Raw genomic sequence first — 23,667 nt, forward strand, 5'->3', positions numbered from 1 at the left:
GCACAGATAAAGAAATGATCATTACTTAAAACACTGTGATACACATCTTCACGTGTGCTTTCTGGCGTTTGAGAGAATGGTAAAAAAACATCCTTGAATGCTTGCACAATAGGAAATTAATCAACTTACACAAAAAAACCCTGCATCTGGTCTTGTTAATAACAAAAAGAGGATTTTTTTTTAAATGTATGGAGACATTAATAACTTTTTTAAATTTTGTTTTATTTCATAGACATAATACAGTATAAACATTTAACTTAAATAAAGTACAACAAAACAGTAATATATTGCCATATTATGGTCCTGTTGGGGGGAAACATTTAAGGCTATTAAAAAATAAGTATTTTAAATATTATGGTATGCAATTAAGCCGGTTAAACAGGCAATGGAGAGAGGAAGCTATTTAGGTGCATAGAGAAAGAAAATACAGGTATACTGTATAGCACAGAATATAAATCTAACTGAAAACAACAAGAAACATATATAAATACTTTACCACAAACATAAAATCACACAACTTATAACACGACTGAGTTATAAGCATATCAATCTTAGGATTGACAGCATTATACATACAATTCATAATATTAATATAAAATGTATATCACATATCAGACTACTGGACCCGCTATTGTCATCACCTCTAAGGCCACACATTTGACTTTGGGCAAAATCAGCAACTAATGTGGTACTTGTGTCTAAAAGTTAATTGGTGGGGGTGAGTTGACAAAAGCAAACCCAACCAGGCTGTGCTTCACTTTTGGTGTATTTGGTTAGTTGAATGCCAGTGCTTGTTCAGTTCATTGCTGGTCTAGAGGACCAGCCTGTCCTCTCCGCCCTCCTGAATGACCTGCCCAATGGACACCTGGTTCTGTGCTTTCAGGTAGCACTGCTTCTTGCACTCCATCAGCTGCTGAAGGTCACGCCACATTGTCATCTGCTTCATGTTGGGTCCGTGGCTCTCCCGCACAGCCTTCTGCTTCTCACGCAGTTTCTGGGAAGGAAAACGGAGAGTTGCACAGTGATCATCATTAGTGAGGAGGGGCTCTGCTTCGATGGAGGAACACATGAGTTAGGAATGCTGATTTGCGGACTGTGGAGGGATAATTTGAAGGAGCTTGAAGGATGATGTTTTTTTTTATTTTTTTATTTCCAGTACCAGCACACACACTCTTAAATAATTTGGTTTGGAGAAAATTACTTAAAAGCTCATACAAATAGAAGGAAATCCCAAATAAACTTAAGTAAATTCAAAATGGTATTAGCTTTTACTTACAGTTCTGCCATTTTTAAATTGGTCTTTCAGCTAGCTAGAGACTGTACAGAGTGGCCCAGATTACTTTAGCAACTGTTAGCAACTCTGAACTCTACTCTGTACCATAGATGGCAAAACATAAATAGGACATCGGGATATGAGGAAATGCTTTGACAGCTGGAAAAGAAAACAGACTTCAAAGATTAATGCACAGGGGATTTCTAATTTCTAATCCATTGCTGGGAGAGATTTCTATCTGTAAGGACTCATCAGTCTTAGATAGTGAGGAAAAGGGGGTGACGATTGTATAATGTATTACTTTAGTCAGGCTGATTTATATATAACAGTTTGTCAGATCTGTATTACAATTTATTTTCCAAATTGTTCAGCAGGAATATGCGGTTGTCATCTGTACGTCTGTCTTTCTGAACAGCTCATGTTGTTCCCAAATGTAAAGTGAGTGCAGAAATGGGAGAAGTTACAGATGCCAACAGCAGCAGACCGGTCTTTCTAATCTTGTAGCAATGAGACAGACAACACTCACCTTGCCCAGATTTTCTTGCTCGAGAATGTTCCTGGTATACTGCTCCCTATTCAAAAGATACACAATAAAAAGAGCTGTTAGATATTTTTCAAATGACTTGAACTACATGCTAAACACATTTAAGAGTGCTAGATACACATTTCTAAAACAGCAACAATGTCCAAATGTGCATGTTTTAAAAACAACATTCTATTCAATACATATCAAATGCAATAGCCATTTAGGGCCATAATTTCAAAGGTTTCACTCTAGTCTTAACTAACCTATTTTTTGAAAGGAAATACGTGCTTAGTAGGACTTGAAAATTATAACTCAGTTGTTTGGTTCTAGGTTTGTAAAATTAACAGGTTTTTTTTTTTTTTTTTTTTCTCAGAAGATATGTTAATTAAGGACTTGAGTAAACCCTGAAAATATGTCCCTTAGAGATTAATGTCTCAGACAATTAAATCTGTGCACAACATCATTTAAAAGGATGAGATTTCTAGACAAAAAACTGCCTGCGTGGAGAGCTTCAAGGGCTGATCCTCATCGCTGCAAAAGGAACCAAATACCAATTTCAAATTATATTTCTAGTTCATGCAAAGCACTTGTATTTGGCTAATGTAAATCTTACCTGACAGCCTTTCTTCTTTCCTGTGGATCAGAAGACACATACGCCTTCATTTCATCAGAAGCTCTCTGCATTTGCATTTCAATGACCTGTGTAGAAAGGGAAGGGGTGGGGGGTTAGGTTATTACTAATGCCAGAGGCGTCTGAAAGAGTTACCAAACTCAGCTCTCGCTTCTCTTACCTGTTTCATACAGTTGATTAAATGGTATCTGCTCTCCTCTTGAGCATTTTCTTCTCGAAGTCCTCGCACCTCCTGTACAACCCAGTAAAAGAAATGCTCAAAAAAGTGCCTGGAATTTGGCACGGAATAGAATGAAACCCAACAGAATGGGATCAGAGAGGTATACAGCTCAACAAACTGCTTGGAAACATGTACTGTTTACTGTTAAAGTAAAACCTCTTTGAAGAACAAAAGAGAAAAACATTTCAACTAACAAAGTTAGGTATCAATTGTTTTGTTATATATATATATATATATATATATATATATATATATATATATATATATATATATATATATACATATTAAATATTATTTTTAAAGATACATTTTGCTTAAATTTGGTTTGGTTTTCAAATGAGAATAATCAAATTAATACTTTCAGAGCAATGCTAAGTATTCTGCATCATACTGGTCATTATGATTCCGGATTAAGGCTTTTGTGTAAAACATTGTTCTGACAAAGCATGGATGGTGAAGGTTAACAATGTCTCTTTCCAGTCTGATCTTTTTGTGTGAGTGTAATGAAATAAAGACCTGTTGACCGAATCTCTGCTGTAGAGGAGCCACAATATTTATTAGAAACAAATCTGTTTTGACAGTGTTTAATGTTTCTAATTCAACCAAAGACACGTGAGAAGACATCAACACCCTAAAGGTTCAAATAAGGCTGCCGAACGAATACCAGACGCTGTGTAATTACCCATTCGTACTAGTTTGCACACTGGGATTCTGTATCATTTTTAATGAAGAGCAGAAAAGTTGCTTTTTCTTACTTCTTTCATTTAAAAATCACACTTAAGCGACTACAGCGATACATTTAGATTTCAGCAAATTATTGCAAGCAACTTTTGGAACAACCTTTCATTGCAAGCAGCTATTTGCTCCAATGTGGACAGACCTTAAAGCTGTGTGCTGAATTCATGAGTTAATTTAAAAAAAAGGAGAACCAAAATGCGCTTGCAAATAATTATGCTCATAGATCCATTATAAGCCAGTTGGTGTGTGTTTTGGGGAGGATATTTTGTTACAACAATCTGCAACAGATTGTGTTTTTCCTCCACCATTATGAAAGCATTTACCAGTTTCCAAATAAATCTAACAATGGTTCCCTTTTAGAAACATTCATCCATACAAGAAAACATATAAAAACAGAATGTCCTCTGCAGGCATGCGTACCTAATGTCAGGCAACCAACCCTCCCAGAGAGCTCACACTAATCAAAGAGGCCACAGTGGCCTCATTATATGGTACTGTACCTGCTCAAGTTTGGATCGGTTGCTCTCCAGACCTGCTGCACAGCTGTCATACTGTGCTTTTTTTTCTTCATACTCCTGGGTTAATTCCTGGGCAAAAGGGCAAAAAGTCATGTAAATGAATCTGCACTGTAGCAATGCGTGACTCAAAAGGCCACGTGTGTCCTTGTCAGTCACAGTGTCAGCCTTTGGGTGTTAGCATGCACTAAGAGCTGTAAGCCTATGAAGACCAAACACAAGGCTTTACACCATTTCACGTGGATGAAACACTGGTGTCACACTGCTGAAGCCCTCTTGTTGATCCTTGTCATTGTACATTTCAAATGCTTTTTTAGAGCATTCTAATATAACTCAGACACGTGTAGTCCGATCAGCAAACCACCAAGTAAGGAGTGTGCTCGTCCATTTACACTTACAAGGGAGGGTTATTGATATGGTGTTGTCAAGAGTTTGCTTCATTTTATATTTACAATAATTGATTTTAATCTCACTAAACAGAAATTACAATCCATTAACAATTGAGCATACCTCAATTGGTTAGGCTTACTTGGAAATACACTTAGAACTGTAATCTAAGCATGATATAATATATTGCCAATTAAGCTGTTAATGGTACTACAAATGTCAAGAAAAGCATAAAATAAATTACAGCAGTCCTACAGGAGATAACTGTTCTTCAGATTTCTACATTTCTACAACAGCAGCAAGTGACTTTGTGGATTACTTTACAAAGCAGCAGTAATCTGTATCAAAACCCACCTGGCAGTTCTGTCTCAATGGCCTCAGTTCTTTGATAACTGGAGCAAGAGCAGATTTCTTTTCAGCAATCACAGAATTTAGTTTCTTTACCTGAAACGGACACAATTGAGATCATTGTTGAAAGATTAAGAGAAATTGGTATTTCAAAATAGTTTGGTCATTCTACAGGTGTAGTTCTAGCAGGCTGTAAAGACAATACAGTGCTCTTTTTCCATTTTCATTTATAATATTTTGAGATGTTGTTCTTAATTTCATTTCACATGCTTTTACTAATTAGAGATTAAAATATACTTTTTCCAAAGTTAGGCTAATGTTTGAGTTAACAAACGCTGTCAGGGCACTGGAAAATAATCATTTATAAACCATAGAATGAAGCCGTGCTAAATTTGGTAACACACATATCAAGACAGAGAATTTCAAGGTTTGAGTATATTATCAGATATAATAAATGAAAAAAAAAGTTGCTTAGTTTTGTTTTACAGAATAGCAACCTGGTAAACACTGCTGTATAAATATGTGACTCATACTTCAAAGCGTAATATTATGGAATAAATAAAAGCTTTTTTAAAAACTCATTTAAACTGCAAAATTGAGAATTTGTGCTACTGCAACCTTATTAATTCTACCATTTGAAGTTCTGTATTGTCTTGCTTACAGTAGGTGCCTTTCTGTCTTTCTTTCACATGAAGCAATATGATAGATAGAGAACTGAGACAAAGGAATTCAAAGCCTTTCTGTTCGTGCCAAAGATATGGTCATTTATGGTCTCATGTACAGCAGCTGCCTGGAATGATGGATTCCATCATTCAGTTGTCCTCCCTGCCAAGAGTCTGCACTGTGCCAGTTTTAAACCAGCTTGAACTGCAAGCCTGGGTTAGGGTTCAAAAACAAGTTTCTTACTAATCTTGGATGCCTATATTGGATATAGCTGAACAATATAAAACATGTTTTTCTGCAACTTAAAGTATGCTATTGTAGACTTTTACTGTAATTGTTTCCTTTAACAAATGACTGTAAAATGCTATTACAAGTACAACTTATTTCTATACAATTAATTAATTATTTTATTAGGTTTGTCTTTTTGTAAAGTGCTGCCAATGTAAATTGTTTTTCAGCCTATGTCATATCTTTTTATAGACATACTGGGCAGGATGCTGAAATGATGGCAGGGGGTGCTGTATAACCCTAAAGGAAGAGAATCACCATTTCGGACATGTCATCCAGGGTGCGTCCCTTCATTTCATCCAGCTCACTCTTAATTGCAGACACTCGCTCCAGCTCCTCCTGGGTGTCACTGTAGCCAGAAATACCCTGCTTCACCTCCAGGGATTGCTGGGAACACACGAAATGGACAGAAAGTGTTGAAGACACAGGATTTTATTTAAGAGTGCGAAGCTAAACAAATCCTCCCATATTCACATGGCTGCTATTCAAACATCTAAAACATCTAGCACATTTTTCCATTCTTGTGAAAAAAAGACATAACCTTCTCTTCTACAGAAAGTATCTTTATGGTATTTAAGCCTGAATGATCTGCAACACAGAGTCTGTTAGATGCTACACCATAGTATGAACAAATAAATAAATACCTAATAAATCAATAAGAAGAATGTGTATAATGCTTTTGAACTTAAGACCTAAGTAGTATGGTCAGTGTAGTATTTACGTGCTTTTAATTGAAGCCTTTAAACAACAGTCCTTCTCCGTTATACTTACGGGATATTAACAGTGGTTGGTTAATGTGCAACAGCTGGGTTGAACACTTTGTCACACCTAGTTCAAGGGTTATGTCTACAAAAACTGTATTAATATGAACAAAGGACACTTCAAAGTGCAAAACACTTTGTGAGTTCAGTTTCTCCAACAGGGTTCTGTGCCAACAGAACTAGTAATAACATTGTTACGCCAAACCTAGAGTTAGGTAAGACAAGGCTGCACTGTGTTTCTGTAGAGCTATAAATAATAAGAGACAAACTTGGCTGTATCAGTGTTTGCACATTCAGGGGTGTGACAGAAAGACAATGATTCTTGGTGGTAAATCTTCCTACCAACCTGTGAGGGCGCTAAGTAACGGGAACAGAGTACCCTGGACTGTTTGGCCTGACACTTAATTCCTTGGGTTAAAAGGAAGTCGGTCATTTAGAAAGGGGGCAGAGCTTCGGTGCATTAAATCATCAACCTGGAAGGGAAGTGATGTGGCAACCGCGGACTGGAAGAGTGGCTGCAATCGTTTATCAAGGGGTCATGTGTGATGTGTGACGGTTAAATAGGGGACGAACTGACGTAATCTGTTCCTTCGTTTTGGTTAAAGAACAACCTGGATGGACCTGTGATTTGTGTAAAACTATCGCGAGCGGTTGTTTGTTTGTCTCTAATTACGTCTTGTCATTGTTAGACAGCCAACACGTTCCGGAGCTGTCGCCAAGGTTCACCACAAACCTGGAACAGCACTGCACTTATATCACGAATAAACTGCACCTGCACACTGTTAACCACTTTGCCACAAGGGGACAGCAGTAGGTTCTTGGGGATAGTTCTGCCACTGATTACGCACAATAAAACAACCTAATATAGAAAGTATTTGAAAAGTGAACCTCTTTTCTTGGTTAACTGAAATGTGTGTTTCTCTACAGATTTAAAAAAAAAATCTAGAGATTTAACTAAATTACACTCCTCCAAAGTTTTTCCATTTATTTTCCCTTTGGCAGGCTGACATGATCTGGTTTTCCTTGCTGTGAATGAGGAGAATGAGGACATTCAAAGCGGCCAACAATCAATTAGCATTTTAGTTCAACTTCTGGAAAGAAAGTCCAAATATGAGTGACCCATCATAGCACTACTTCTAAAACCATTTACTACTGCCACACAAAGATTATCATTGCACTGTATCACTACCACTTTGTAATCACCTCAGGTTTGCTTAAATCCTAGACTAACTCAAACATTAGGAAACATAATTGTGTACTTAAAGCAGCTGAAATGTAAACAACTAATTGAAATTTGGTGGTCTGATAAGACTCCCAGTTTTAAATCTGTGTTACATCAAATGTGTCATAAAACACAAGCTATTCCAAAGTACACTTGATTAACCATAACAGGTGCAATACTAAGTCTCCTCAATGGACAACAGCGTGACATTAAAATATACAAAACCAATGGGCAACAGACTGAACAAAAAAAAGTTATCTGCGTTCATAAAAGACGCAGGCAGTTAGCAGATGCAAAGATCTCAAATAGAACAGCCCTTTTTGCGTCATCCCAGCTCTCAACAAATGGGTAGCATGGGGGGGTTAAGAGGTGTTAAATGGTTTCTAGGAAGGTTATACTGTAACTGTGATTTGTGCTTCAGATCCTACACATGTACAAATGGGAAAGACAATCAGGTTACCAGTTGCTGCTGCATAGTTTCATGCCGCTGTTTCAGAATCTCTTCTGTCCTTTGTAGGATACCATACTCCCTCTTTAGATCAGCTAGCACCTGACGTTTCTTCTTGAATACCACATTCTTTCCCCGCAGCTTGTTGATTAATCTTTTGACCTGCAGAGATCAGAAATGAAGGACAAGCAATGGATGAGGTGAAGTCAAACTTTAACACATAATCTATGTTCTCTTGCTATTGATAGACCACATTGTTTTCTGCTTTTATGAGCCTAAAACCATCTTAAAACCATTACAAGTGCTCAGTATAGTTCATTTCTTCTCAAATGGTTACATTTTTGTGAGCTAGAGAGAAGATCCATACTCTAAAAAGAAAAGTGTTTTAAAAATCTCCCATAACTTAAAACATTATAAAATAAAATAAAATTGATGACCAATGTTTTTCAAAAAGACAAAACATTTAAACATTTGTAAGTTGATCTCAGGTTTCAACAGTTTTGATCAAATGTTTAATATGCAGTACATTTTGTAGATTTCTGAAAAAAAACAAAACAAAACAAAAGATGTTACCTTAAAAAACAGAGTTTGAAAGTATGTAATTATAATAAATGCATGGACTGGTGGATGTGCATGCAGTTAATAATATAGCCTCAGTAGTCCTTATGCCTGTAGCCTTCAGTAGCCACAAGTGCAGATGCAGGTATTCACTATATTCCTAGTCACTGGGGATATGTATCTTCATTGTGGGGGAGAAATTAATTTGATTTATATCTTTTGTACTAGCTAATATGTGATCGGCTGTTCAAGTATTGCCTTCTTAGGGTACAGGAACAGTTTGTGCCTGCTAAGGACAATGCATTGACTTGTCCCTGATCCAATGTTTCAAGAACGTCTTATTACAAAGAGACATTTTGCTCTAAGCTGCAACAGGCGAGATGAGAAGGATCCAGCAGCAACCAATGATGTGGATCGCTCACAACTTCGAACAAAAGGTACATCAGAGACACAAGTTTGTGGCTATCAGTAGAGATTATATGGAGAAGGGGTAGATGACTACAAAACAGAAATGCATGTTTACACAATACACTCTTCTAAGATACATGCATAAAATTTCAGAATCCAAGCTTTCCCCGATTGTCAGTTTAAATAAATAATTTTTATGCACTTATGTCAAAACCAATTAATACAACAAGACAGAGAGCGGATCATTGCACAGCAAAGAGCAAAAATCAAAAAGCCAACACCTCAGACAGACAATGTCAACTCTGTGGAGCTGCTTGTCAGGCAACACATTCCACACACCACGAGAATATAAGATGAGATACCAGACGTTTTTAGACTTCCACACCCAGACTTTTATCATAGAACCAGCGACCCTATCAAACTATGCAGCTGCATAGTGCTTTGTACAAAGCAGCAATAAAAATTACATAAATGAGGAACAAATGCATAGAACTAATAAAGCAGTAAAGGCTTTGATTCCCTAAGGTCGATCGTATGTTCTATGCAAATGATCCTGCCAGGGATAAAGATCTTCATGTGTCGCCCCTCCAAGTTTTTTTTTGTCTCCGTCTTTCAGTGAGCCAAAAGCTCTAAATGTTTTAGGTGGAAGAACAAACCCAGTGATTACACTATGTGCTCTATGCCTCAGGAACATGAACCTCTGTGTGCGAGTTTATAGTTTGCGTATTTTTGGAAACCAAGGGCAGTCAAGGTTGGGGGAATTAACAAAGCAGCGTAATAACCCACAGCACCTCCCTGTCACAGGGATCTGCTGACAACTGTCCCTATATTAGCAAATGTATCATTTTAATGTAATTGACAGAGTGGCATATTCATATTCTTTATTTATGTGATCTTCTAAATCCATTAAGGCTTAAAGAACTAATAATCTGAAAGACCAGGACATTTGCTTTTCTGACACTCAATACAGTTTGGTATAAGTGATTCATTGCTTTAAATAAAACCCTGAGTTGTACGTAAGCAACATTCCGTTTTGTCCTTTTCTGCAGACAAGGTTAAGAATATATACAGTACCTAATTAACAGTGGAAGCTCAAAGGCTTCAGACTGCTTTTCCCCCCCTGCAAATACAGCTGTTAGGCTAAACTTAGAACATCTTTAAATATGAATGAAATAATATGTCACTGGTTACAATACAATCAAACTACCTCTGCTTAGAATTGCAGTGCTGCTATTTGCAAGGCTTGCTGCTACTGCTTTACCCATATAAGTACAATGCTGCTAAAAATATACGCTACAGTTCAATCTGGGGTACAATACAGCAGGAAAGACCCTGGAATCTTAACTGAAGTGTGACACTCTTATACACAGATCAGCCAAGCACTTGCAGTGTGACCCATGCTATTCATCATTGACAAAATGGAAAATACTTTTGATAAGCCAAGACAGCTCAGCTTATCCATAGCAACAGTACACAGCACAAAATAGGAACTCAATATGCAAATAACCCTATTTTTTATTAAACTATAGAACCGTTTTGTTTTAATTTTTTAATTGGCCTGCAGGGTAGAAGGCAATGCTATTACCTGTTATGGGCATGCACTTTCTGTGCTGCGAGGAGTGCGGTTTTAAACATCTTGTCAAATCAAGTGCAATTTCAGTTATCCATCACTTGGCTATATCTTTCTAAGTTTGGACAGGCAAAGAATGGAGAGATGGCCATTAGCCAAAGACTTTTTAAATCTTACCAAGAAAAAGCGCAATACAAAAGTGTCAGATGTTTGCTTTGTCTGCCTTTCACCCAGTCAGGATTTGAAACCAAGGTACCCACGTAACAGTGCCTCATAAAACACTCAGACAGGAAAGTTAACAATAGCTGACACTGTAAAGCTGAAACACCGTTCAATATAGATTTGTTTACGATCACACATTGCACATTGTCTGCACGGGCCATTAAAGGTTGAAAATTGGCTAAAAACCCTATTGATTTGTAACCGCAATCAGTTCAATAACAATTATCATCATTGAAAAGATGTATTATGTAAATATATCATCCAATGTCAACCACAATGTACTATTTTAAACAACATTTACAGTTTCTTTCAACAGAAAGGCATTCTTCCATTAGCCTAGCAATATCCTAAGATAAAAATAACTACTGTTCTTTGGACTGGATAGATTAAAGAAATCCAAACAAACAAATCCAAACAGATACAATCGGTGGGGGCTAGCACAAGTGAAGTTTAGCTTCTTCACACTCAGGCTGGTTTCACAGCTACAGTAGAGTTTTTTGTATATTATTATTATAACAAGTGTTAAATGTATCTGATGCCATGTTTTACCTACAGTACACTTACCTATTTAAAAAGGAGGCCTGTGAAAAGTACACATCTCATTAAACAAATCTTTATCTAACAAATTTTAGATGATACTGGCCAGATTCAAGGTCGTCTTCACTATTCTATTAAAAGACTCAGAGGCAGATAAATGATGTTTGGCCTGTGGTCTCGTCACTGTTCACTGATGTGTATCGCTACAATGTAATGCACGTCGCACACTGTATACAAAAATGATCATCAGTTGAATAACCTTTTAAAGAAAGGCAAAATTCTTTAAATAAATCTTTACTCTAAAGATAGATGGTTCCAGAGGGCATTTTAAAGCTGCAGTGTCCCACAATCATATTTATTTATTGGTGTGTGTTAGCAGATTATAGAGCAGGAATTCTGTTTATTAATGTTACGGAATAGCCTAGAGTGCTTTTTTTTTTTTTTTTTTTTAAATAAAGGATTTTATTGCCCCTCTATTGACATTTAATGTTCTTGTTTATTTTTCTCCAAGGTGCTTACCCATTTTGCTAAATGCATACAGAATTGGCACATGTTCAATTTAAGGGATGCACGTTTTTTCTTTTCTATTTATAAACATTCTTGCGACGAACATCTTTGACAAATAACAGGAACACTCCCAAACACTTGAAGAATATGAAAATAAAACACGCAAGGGCAAGTCAATGCGGTCCTTTTAGGGAAAGCACACACAGACCTCACATCACCTGGGAAAGTTCTCAAGGGAACACTCATGCCTATTCTTGTCATGTTAACTAAATTCATTAGCAAATGAGCATTACCTCATTCTTCTGGGTTTAAGCAAATAAAAACTTCCAACCCATCCTACACATTGGATTATTAAATCAAGATAATTTTAGTATGTATTTATATATTTTTTGCACGACCATCTGAGGTGGCTGGGTGTTGGGATCATGACAGGGAAAGTCAAATCCAAACAGTCTGCACTACCCTTACTATTATTATTGACAGTCTAATACAAAAATATCAATAAAAGTTTGAAGTTAGCCAACTGAACTTAGCTACTTATGATAATTATTACAAAATATTTCCAGAGTTACTAGCTTCTTTTTTTTAAATGATAAACTAAACTTCACATACAAATTATGGATGGACATAAGACTCCTACTGAATAGCCATTTCATCCATTCCAGGTTTTAATATGATCTTGAATAGCCCCAGTGTATAGGTAACAATCTCAGGTGTCTCTTAAACATAATAAAACCAGCAATGGATTAACCTGCTATGCAATGGGAGTCTTATCTCAAACTCTGCAAATGAATGGAAAGCAGACACTCACATCATCACACATCTTGTTTCTGGAAATGATTCTGCTCTGAACCTCAGTGCCAGTGCACTCAGATAGAGATGCATGTTCCTAACCTCAGTGCTGGTGCACTCAGATAGAGATGCGTGTTCCTACCTCGTCCCCTTGCACAACTTCATTGCCGTCGAGGTCGCGCACCCTGCTGGATTTCTCTGTCAGCACCTTGTCCATGCTGGCCATCTCCTCTCGTGCCTCCTGCAGCTCCTCTGCCTTGGCTTCCTTCTTGCGCGCAATGATGGATGCCTGTGCACACAGTAGCAAGTGAAGTGACTGCAGCAAAATCGGTGATGCTTGACATTGTGCCGTAACATCAACCAGCTATTCATTTATCCCGGGGCTACATTGTTTCTCATACCAACTGTAGTAAATATTGATACATACATTTCCAGTTAAATTCCAAGGCATAAGTCATTCCTCACAAGACTGACACTAATGTCCCTGTAGCTACCTATTGTGTTTTTAAGCTGCCATTCTTCTCCTGATTGGTCCCTTTACAAAAATACAAACACACTGTATATTGTATGGACTGAAATGAAACAAAGGAAGTTTGTAATAAAGACACTCATTGTAAAGCACTGAAACATGGAAAGTGACCATTCGAGTGTCTAGTTAACATCCTGTGTCATTAATACAGTAAACTAAACAGACCTCCAGACTGCACTCAAACAAATTAATTACAGTACATCAATGTGTCTACCAACATGTGAAGTCATGGATTTCTTGGTAGAAATCAGTATGTTAAAGGCCATAAAAGCTTTTATAACCTGTTTAATATGCTCACCATTTGTCATGAGGAGGGTCTTGATCATTGAGGAATTAAAAGCAGCAGAATGGAGTCTATTCACAGGGATGCACACACATTTGCTTAGCAATGTTTTGTTTTTAACTCATCAGCAGGTCAAAGTGCCCTGTGATGATCACAGTTACATTAGTCCAAACATTCTTGAACCCCACAAGCTTTTTTGTTATATGTTGCCTCATTTTACAAAAAAAAAAACAAAAAAAAACAAATGTGTGTAACTGCTTACGAACCTTATCCAACTAAGTCTAATTTTGGCAACAGCTTTGGGTTTGCATGCCAGGTTTCTGCCTAATATGGTACTGTAAAAAAGCAAGGGGTAAGAATTTGGCAGGTCTGAAATATAAACTTCTCTGCAGAAAAGATGAGAAAACTGGCTCACATTCATTTACTTCATTCTCTCTTTTTTGATTAATTAAATTCATCGTCAATGGAATACAACAGTTTTGTGATCATATCATTGCAATCACATATATGTCCCAAATATCAGCTTATTAATGCTTATTATTGGCTGAAAGTCATTTCCATTTGGTTGTCTGCGGGTCTGTATGGAATGATTCTGGTTGTTGCAGCTGCCCGGTCCCTAGAAGTAAACTGATCTTCACATATACTGCCATTAGAAATGTTATAATAGCCACACAGCTTGTTTAAAAGCTTTCAGTTATAAATGCTTTACAACACTAAACAGTGTGTGTTATCTGCAAACGGGTTCTAAAATGGTACAGTATTGTGGTTTATTATTACTATGAACACATATCCCACTACCTCTCTCTACACATTAATCACCATGTTATCTATATTTTATCATGCACTATTATGCTCCTAATATAACCTAAATACAAACAATTAACATGGTATTATAACAACATTTCTGCTTCATTATTATTATTATTATTATTATTATTATTATTATTATTATTATTATTATTATTATTATTATGATGATGATGATGAATCTCTAAAGAGGAAGGCAGCTGTTAATTCCTACTCTGCTTGGTACTAGTTCAAAGCTCCAAAAGGAAAATATTCAACTTTCTGATCACCAGTGAATTTTCAGATCTGGTTTACACAGATTTAATTAGGACTGTTGAGATGCAAAACATATTTTTCAGGATTAAAGAAAACTAGCTTTTATCATTAAAACTGTTCTTCCAATTTATCACCAGATTACAATCAGTCTATACGCCTTGTCTGTAAACACATTCACACCCCTGGTTACTGCTAAGGCTGGAATCCGTAGGCATCTGAATAACTGGGATGATCTTGAACTCTGACCCTGCATTGTGAACAACAGTCGAGTAACGGTAATTGCTATCCTCCCTTCCTATCACCTGAACATAATCACTGTGTTGCAAACAAATGACTCACGACTGCTTGACAAAACAAGCCATCAATAATGCACTTGCTGTTCAGAATTTATCACTCTTTTTTTTCTGGTGTTCAAAGCCAATTGCATGGGCATCTGCTATTGTGCACCTTATGATGTCTTTAGCTTTTGTTGCTGAACAGCTGCACAGAGCTCTCAATCAGTTTATTGGGAAATACCCTTTTCTTGCAATGAACTCGAGCCCACAATAAAAAGTGTGGGCTGTATGTTGTTTGTTAGTTTTGGTGAAACCTACCTGTTGTCTAAAAAGAGAAAGTTTATCATCCATCGGGTCATTCCTCATCATTCGTTTTTCTATCAGTTGGTTAATCGTAATGTTAATTTCACGGATCTAAAAATAAAATGTAAAAATAAAAAATAAATAAATCATAATGTAAGCATTAGCTGCTTTTTTGTAACAAATATCCAACTTTTGCAAAGGAATAAAACTGAAAGAGAGGGATTGCTCAGAACAAAAAATGTATTGCTTATCAGGACTCAGGAAATCAGGTGATAGTACTGGGAAAATAACCTAGATTATAATACCCTTGAGCCTTAGCTAAAGACAGTCTATATACAGACACTGGAGTAATCACAGGGAAACTTCACAGGGATTCTTAAATATGATCCATCTAGCTCTATGCATATACTGCAATCTCTGAACTCTAGCTTAATGAAAAACTTATATCCTAAAGTGTCTCTCAATTATTCATATTTTATTAATAACAAGATAAAAATAAAAACTAAATAAAGCTTACGTGTTTTGATATATTGTCTTCATTAGGGCATGTTAAAAAATGGACTTCATAGAATCTGTTAACTGCAGTTAATATTCATTATCAATTAACCTCATTATCTAATTGCATAAATCACAGTCTAATCAGTTGGTTCAATTTCCACCTTTAGAATGAAATGCAGATTTATATATGTTAGATATGTTATTAGACATTTTGTCATAAAACACACAATGTAATAACAATTTATACATATTCAACAACAAATTGTTAATTCTATTAACATTAGAAACAATATAATTAATTGATTCAATTTGCATCATTATGAAAAACAATCCATTAATTGTCCTAAGCATGTCCAACAACAGTTCAAATGCAATATTCATAATTATGTCAACATTAAAAAAAAAACTCTAATACATTTACTATTAAGGAGAGAAGCATATTGGGTATTTGCTTTCCCAACTTTAGAACCCATTGGTCTCAATGAAGGAATCAATCTGTGCCCTCTAATATGAAATTCCTTAATTAGAAGTTACTGTTGGATGGCTTATAGGGAATTGTTCGTTTCTGTATCACTGTTCGCCAATATAAAATTTATAATAGCTCAAGTATATTGGTATGTTTTTAATAGTATTTTTTTAATGTTCACACACACACACTATATATAGCAGTTTTACCAGCCCTCTACAATAAGGCTTCAGGAATGCCATTGTTATGACACAACTAAACACCATATGGCATACCATGAGGACTTCAATACGTAGATCATTTAACAGACAACTGTTTACCATTTAAAAGGGTATTACTTGTTACTAATTTCCTCTGTCTGAACATTTATATCTGCTCTTACACATATTTCCTTAAAAAGTGACATTTACAAAAATTAATTTCTTTATCCTGATTATAATATATTCCTGCCAATTGTGGCGTATCGGTTTGCCATCAGTTAATTAATTTTCTCCAGGTTTCAGTAAATCACACGGCTGACAGTTTCATAAAGTACTATCTGTTTTAGATTTAAAAGTAGATTACCCTGGCTTCTGAGTTATTAAATAAACTGTATTATCCTGGTCATAATCTTCAAAATATGAAATAAAAATATACTCAGTTGTAATACAATTTTCTTAAAGGTGTAGTCCCGTTTAAAAAAACAAATCTCTTACCATTAACATGCTGTTCAACTTTTCAGTACTAACAAATCTCTTAAAGGTACAACTCAATAGAGCTTCCCAGACACTTTGTATGGTGATAAATTAATACTTTCAAAAAGAAAGTTGTTTCCTACAATGTACAGTGACCGCTACGGTGGATTATGTTTCTTATGTGGCCTCAGCTACAACATTGTTATTTTCTGTAAATATTATTGCAATGCTCCGTTATGACAGCCGATGTTACTCAAAGAAGAATCCATATCGCAGTTTTGTTCTTTGCTACTTTTTTAAAGCCACTACAAGGACAACACTGATGTAATTAAACTGTAGCCCTAGCCACAGTGCCAGAGCTAGATGATGAAACAAAGTGCATACAAGGCAATTGGGGATATAAAACTGCTTCATCCTTTTCTTTTCTCATTTCTTATACAAGCCAGGTTAACAAACTTAAATGTTGGAAGTGACCTAAAAGTTTTTTTTTATTTTTATTATTATTATTATTTTGTACAGTTTAATCGCCTCTGCTGGGTTCCACTGGAGTTCAGTCTGACTGTTAAAGCCTGTGAAAGTGACCCCTTAGAAGAGGACTGGAAGTTGATCCCAAAAAATTCTACATATATAGTGACAACTGGCCAAGTAGAACTATCTGTACTGGAAACGCAATTGCAGATTACAATAATTACAAATCTGTTTGAACTCAGGACATTGACAGCCACTAGAAGGCAGTGCTGCACCTTACAGTAATAGGAGTGTGCAGGGTTTCCTGTTATACAATGTTAATTCCATGCACTACCTTGTCCTCGAGCTCGCCTAGTTCTGCATGCCCCATGGCTGGCTCCAGCACCACCTTTTGCAGGTACTGCACGGCATTCGTCTTGCTCTCCAGCTCTTTGGGGAGTTTGTCAGTCCCCATGTAAGTGTTAAACTTAATCTCCTCTTCCAGTCTCTTCATTAAACCTAAAATACACATTCAACAATTCAGAAAACTACAATGCCTAGAAAAAGTTTGTGAACCCCTTAGGATTTTCACATATTTGAAACCTAAAATGTTATTAGATCTTACTCTAAGTCCTAATGATAGATCAAGATAACCTGATTAAACAAATGACACAAAAACATGATACTTTTCAACATTTATTTATCCACAAATGATTCAACATTCAATATCCATGTGTAAAAAAGTATGTGAACCTTTAGAGTCAGTAACTGGTGGCACCCCTTGAGCAGCAATGACTTCAATTAACCATTTCCTGTAACTGTTGGTCAGTCTCTCTCATCAGTTTTGAAGAATTTTGGCCCATTCCTCCTTACAGAACTGCTTCAACTCGATGACATTTGAGGGCTTCCTCACATGGACAGCTTGCTTCAGGTCCTGCCACAACACTTCGATGGGGTTTAGGTCCAGGCTTTGACTAGGCCATTCTAAAATGTGCAATTTCTTCTTCTGCAGCCATTCTTTTGTAGAACTGCTTGTATGTTTATGATCATTGTCTTGCTGCATTATCCACTTTCGGTTCAGCTTCAGATGGCCTGACATTCTCCTCTAGAATCTTCTGATACAATGCAGAATTCATGGGTGTGTCAATGATGGCCATCTGTCCAGGTCCTGAGGCAGAAAAGCAGCCCCAGACCATTACATTTCCACCACCATGCTTGATGGTTGGGATGAGGTTCTTCTGTTCAAACGCAGTGTTTGGTTTTCGCCAAACATAATGTTTCTCATTGAGGCCCAAAAGTTCTACCTTTGACTCATCTGTCCAGAGAAGAAGTCTTGTGAATCATCTATGTGCACTTTGATGAACTTCAGACAGGTAGCAATGCTCTTTTTAGAGAGCAGTGGTTTCTTCCTGGCTATCCTTCCATGAACACCATTCTTGTTCAGTCTTTTTCTGATAGTTGAGTCATGAACATTCACATTAGCCAAGGCGAGAGCGGCCTGCAGATTTTACTTTGGGGTTCTTTGTGACTTCATTGATGATTTTCCAGTTTGTTCTTGGAAAGACTTTGGTAGGACGACCGCTCCTGGGTAGAGTTACTGTGGTCTTGAACTTTCTCCATCTGTCTGACAGAGCCCGAAATCCTTACAAATGGTTTTGTAACCCTTTTTAGACTGATAAGCATCAATAACTTTTTCTGAGATTTATTTTGATCGTGGTATGACGTGTTTCCACACACCTGTATGGTGAAGACCAAACTCAAAATTTCTGATCTTTATATAGGGTAGGCCTCCCAAACATACCCCTGAAGAGCTACCTAATTATTTAAACACCAGAGTCTAATTATCCCCATTGAGCTGATAAAACCAGGAGTTCACTTACTTTTTCACAAACCCAAATCTTAATTACTTATTGTTTGTCTAATTCATACATCATTTTGTTTCAAAAGACATGGAATTGGTTAATACAAACCCTACTGGATATTTAAGAAAAGAATAATTATCATTGGGGTTCACAAACTTTCTCGGCACTGCAGATTTTCTAAATTAGCTTCAGCAGGCGATACAGTACCTTTGATCAGCCTCGCTCATGCAAAACAACCACGTCTGGTGCATTATGCCCCCGCACCTGCTAATTTCAATAATGGTAATGCAACCATACAAGTCATTTTTCAATCTAATTCTTGAAGAAAAACAAACTGCCTTTGAAAAAAAAATGAAAAGATTGCAAAGCGAGTAAACTGAACTGATCGTCAAAACAAAAAACACATAAACCGAACATGCTGTTATGTGTGATGTGGCGATTTTCACACTATAAATATCCTAGCATTTATATTTTATCTCTTATCATCTTCATACCCATGGACATGGTGAATATAGCACCCAGTTGCATAATAAGATAAAACAAAACATACCTTGAAACAGTGACAAGTGCTTGTTTTTAAAATGGCTGTAATAAAATTCAACATTGTGCTGCATGTCAAGTGTGCACTGTATAATAATCCCTCGTGGGATACGACATTTATTTAAATCAGTGAGAGCAACACTGGATACCCTGTGCTTGACAAAAGCAAAGGGGAGTTAATAAAATGGCTTTTTACAGGACAGCAATATCTCTATGGAAACTAACTCAATTTAAACTTTATGAGTACAGTATTGTGTTTGTGTTTATTTTACAAGGCTTTAGGGCCCCTTTTCAAGCTATCATACAGGTTTAGGTTATTAAATTTTTTTATATATATATATATATATATATATATATATATATATATATATATATATATATATATATATATCTATATATATATATATTATATATATATCCTGACAGCTAATAAAGTTATTTTTGGTTTTCATATTCTAGTCTGGTGAGTGTGTTTGGAATTTATTCCATGACAAAAAGACTGTGATATAAATATATGTAGGTACAAGATAGAAGCTTGAAAATAAACATACAAAAATCCCAAGAATTTCTCTCCAAATCTATGCATTGTAAAAAGCTTACATCAAGAATATATTGAATACGCTGCAGCCAACTGTTTTTTTAAATAAAATTTAAATAGGGATTAAAAAAAAAAAAAACAAAGGGAGAGAAATCTAAACGTCATATACTGTAATCCTTTACTTTAAAGCTCTGTTGTCCCATATTTAAGATATTTTATCAAAGTTAAATTGTCTCATTTTCCCATTTAATTGATCAATGTATCGTTGCCAGTTCTTGAGAACAGCAATTCCCCAGGATCTCTGAAAGGCACAGAGGATGAAACCAGACTGAAAATCTATATTGTAAAGGAGAACGTATATTCTGAAGATTAGTACTGTCTCAAGAACAACATAGACAATTCAGACAATTACATTCTTGGACAATTATAAAATAGCCCAGCAATGTTATACAATACACAGACCATAAAAAATATATTTGCAAAGAATTCCAACTAAAAATTAAAGGTTCTCCAGGAAGTGAAGCTCAGTTACACCTTTTTGCAGTTTTTTTTTCTGCACTGTCTTTACACTGGATGAGGGAACTGGGGAGCAGAATAATCCAGTTAAGTGAAAAGGTTGTATTGCTGCTTTTCCATCAAACATTTAAAGCAACTTATATCAGTGCTCTGCTACAATAGGGGCCGCAATATACAACATATTGCATGCAAATATAGATACCAGTAAATGAATTTCCTAGAACTGAACCATTTCATATACAGTATGGAAACTTTATAGAGTGGACAGTACTTAGTAGTATTGAGGGCTATGCATTGGATGAGCATTTACATCAAAGCTAAGCAAGGTCATTGTACTTAAATTTATCTGGAACAGTTTACAGTTAAGCAACATGATCTGCGCTTTTGCTTCTTTGTCACCCCTTGCCCTATGCACTTATTTTGGCACTGGTACAAGACTGAAAACAATAGTGTTTTAATACGTGCTTACTCTCGGGCTTTGCATCTGCTGCTGCCTGTCGAAGGTCCTTCAGTTGCAGTTGCGATCTCTGCAGCCTTTGCTCTGCAAGAAACAGCTTTAAAGTTGCCAAACAAAAAAAAAAAAAAAAAGACAAATCAATCCTCTACCGTCAGCTATTAAAATTTACATTGTGAAAAACCCAATTTGCAAATTAGATCAGAACAGGGCTTTTATTCATCAGTATTGGGGGTTCTAAAATAAACATATAAACTTTGAAAGAGTAAAAACAGAGTTTCATAATATCTTTTGTGAGCACCTCAAATGCATTTTCCGTTCTGGTAACAACCTTCTTCACCTTGGTACAGAAATTTAAGATTTACACTAGCTACTTCTTTAAAAAGGTACTATATGGGACACTACACCATTAATTAGTGTTGCAGTGATTTGTTTTCTGAAGTAGCACCAAAGGAAAAGCTGATCTTTTGTTCGCAGTACCTGGTTTTTCTGCTCTTGCTTCTGCTGTGCGAGAGACAGCTCTCTCTCCTTTTCCACACGTAGCTGCCGAGCCAGTTCAAGCATTCTCTGGTTATTGGACACTGTCTCCACCTACAGCACAAATAGCCACACTACAGATAACTGGCAGAAAAAAAAAATCTTACACAGAAGATTGAGTTTCATAACAAATTTACTTAAGAATATATGTCCGGTGTCTAATTACTATACCGGGAGCACTGCTCAGAATACCACTAGATTATTACTCGAATAAACACTTGACCTTTCCTGTCATCGGGTAAAATCTTTGCTGTCAGCTTGATACGTGATCCTGTTAGTTCAAACTCATTTTGATCCCTGTAATGGCACGCGTTTAATAGGATGCCAAGGATTCTGACTTCACAGTGTTAGCAGCCTTACTCTTTTCTTTAGCCGCTCCACTCGCTTGACAAGCTGATCCTTCTCTTCCTCCATTGCAGAAATATCCTGAAAAAAATAAGCCTGGAAAATCAGCTGTACGTCCTTGCGATTACAGCTCAACTCACTTAAAAGAAAAGCTGTGTATTGTGTGGTGCTGCTTAATCAGGGGACAGAAAATACAAACTTTACTTTTCTTTACTGTTAATATATATGCATATTCATACTTTGTTTGAAATTATTTTATAAATATATACAGTAAATAGGAACCAATAATATGGTGACATTTGATTGACTTTAATGTAGTTTACAGGGAAACCCTGACTCAATCACAATATACTGTACACAGGTAATACTTTGTTTCGTTACCCTTCGGATTTCTGCAGTAGAGAAACCAGAACTCCTCAGATGCTCACATTCCTTGTGTAAGGTTTTGAATCCTTCGACCAGCTCTCCATACTAAAATATTAAATAGAGAAAACATCACTTATGAAGTTAAACAAATAAAAACTAATACAAACAGCCCTCTTCAGTTGTGACAATAATGTACTTTTGTTCTATACTTACTCCACTGATTATTTACATGTGTAAACATGGATGCAATCATTATGCATTAGTGAAAGCAACCCCATAAATACAAGGAGCATATCATTCTCAGTTGAAAGGGACGTTCTGTGAATCTTTTATTTATCTGCGCTATCAACACAATTCTGCTTAGCAGTCAGCTCACCTGGTGGTATGTGTCGGCAACAACATCGTCCTGCAGAAACTCTCCAGGGACTTCCAGCTTCATCAGAAAGCGGGCCAGATAAGCTCTCTTCTTCAGCTCATTGGTCCGCTGTAGTAGCCAGTAGAGTATAGGGTGAATGACAGGCTTACTGCCGGTCACCAGGCCTTGACGAAAGCTACTTCTGCAAAAACAAAAATAAAAAGCATTAATCATCTTGAAAATGGGATATTGTTCACAGTATCTGCTTAAAGACATATAATCAAATTAAGAAGTGTTATTTTTTTCCCCCTGGCATTACAGTAGCATTGACGTGTTCTTAATCAGGTTCTTTTTGAAATGCATCCAGGACATGGATTTGGTCTATCAAATATTATGCATTCTGCTACCTTTGCATTCAATTTAATAGAATTAATCAGAGATATGAAAAAAAAAAGTTGCTTTGGAATGCTGTATTGAATAAATAAAGAAAACAAAGAAGTTTGTTGTTTTTAGTGTTGAATAAAGTTAAGGACAACCTACCTTAGTATTTTTAGTATTATGCATGCTTATATAGGACTGCTGTGTATGCTCTTATTCAATTCAAAGGGTTAGAAAGTGGATTGCTCTGAATGGTGAAAAATGGACTGCACCTCAGATAAACATCAAATGAATGTTAACATCATGCAGTAGTTCTGGGTGCAATATAATGGAGGGCAACATAATTCAGTAAAAAGAACAAAACATACGTATCTGTATTGTTTCCAGGTGGCTTGTACTTCATCATTCCAAGCAGACCGAACATGCGCTTGGCAGTCTGATCTGGCATTTCCTCTCGAATATCAATACTTTGCTGTTGTAGAAAAAACAAATGTAAAGCTGGTGTGGCCATTCCCCAGTTGGGTAATTGGTGCTAATGGGGAGTGACCACACATATAGATGTTACAGTAATACACAGATCTGATGAATGTTATAGTAATACACAGATCTGATGGATGTTACAGTA

At 36.3% G+C, this 23,667-nt stretch overlaps 1 protein-coding gene across 1 annotated transcript in view; it reads right to left on the minus strand.

Moving 5' to 3' along the window:
• Window positions 1–277: 277 nt before the first annotated feature.
• ift81 (intraflagellar transport 81 homolog) overlaps window positions 278–23,667 on the minus strand; it is a 30,162-nt gene continuing 6,772 nt past the window's right edge. The window contains exons 4-20 of the mRNA XM_041223740.1: window positions 23,411–23,514; window positions 22,686–22,866; window positions 22,325–22,414; window positions 21,959–22,024; window positions 21,542–21,652; window positions 21,077–21,161; window positions 17,507–17,670; window positions 15,082–15,177; window positions 12,757–12,903; window positions 8,033–8,182; window positions 5,848–5,976; window positions 4,645–4,734; window positions 3,889–3,975; window positions 2,591–2,662; window positions 2,413–2,498; window positions 1,800–1,845; window positions 278–994 (exon numbers count right to left, since the gene is read on the minus strand). Of these exons, the coding sequence (XP_041079674.1) occupies window positions 812–994; window positions 1,800–1,845; window positions 2,413–2,498; window positions 2,591–2,662; window positions 3,889–3,975; window positions 4,645–4,734; window positions 5,848–5,976; window positions 8,033–8,182; window positions 12,757–12,903; window positions 15,082–15,177; window positions 17,507–17,670; window positions 21,077–21,161; window positions 21,542–21,652; window positions 21,959–22,024; window positions 22,325–22,414; window positions 22,686–22,866; window positions 23,411–23,514 (1,887 nt within the window). The 3' untranslated portion in view covers window positions 278–811. The remainder of the gene's footprint in view (window positions 995–1,799; window positions 1,846–2,412; window positions 2,499–2,590; window positions 2,663–3,888; window positions 3,976–4,644; window positions 4,735–5,847; window positions 5,977–8,032; window positions 8,183–12,756; window positions 12,904–15,081; window positions 15,178–17,506; window positions 17,671–21,076; window positions 21,162–21,541; window positions 21,653–21,958; window positions 22,025–22,324; window positions 22,415–22,685; window positions 22,867–23,410; window positions 23,515–23,667) is intronic.

Source organism: Polyodon spathula, chromosome 22, assembly GCF_017654505.1.
Source record: "Polyodon spathula isolate WHYD16114869_AA chromosome 22, ASM1765450v1, whole genome shotgun sequence".
Lineage (NCBI taxonomy): Eukaryota > Metazoa > Chordata > Actinopteri > Acipenseriformes > Polyodontidae > Polyodon > Polyodon spathula.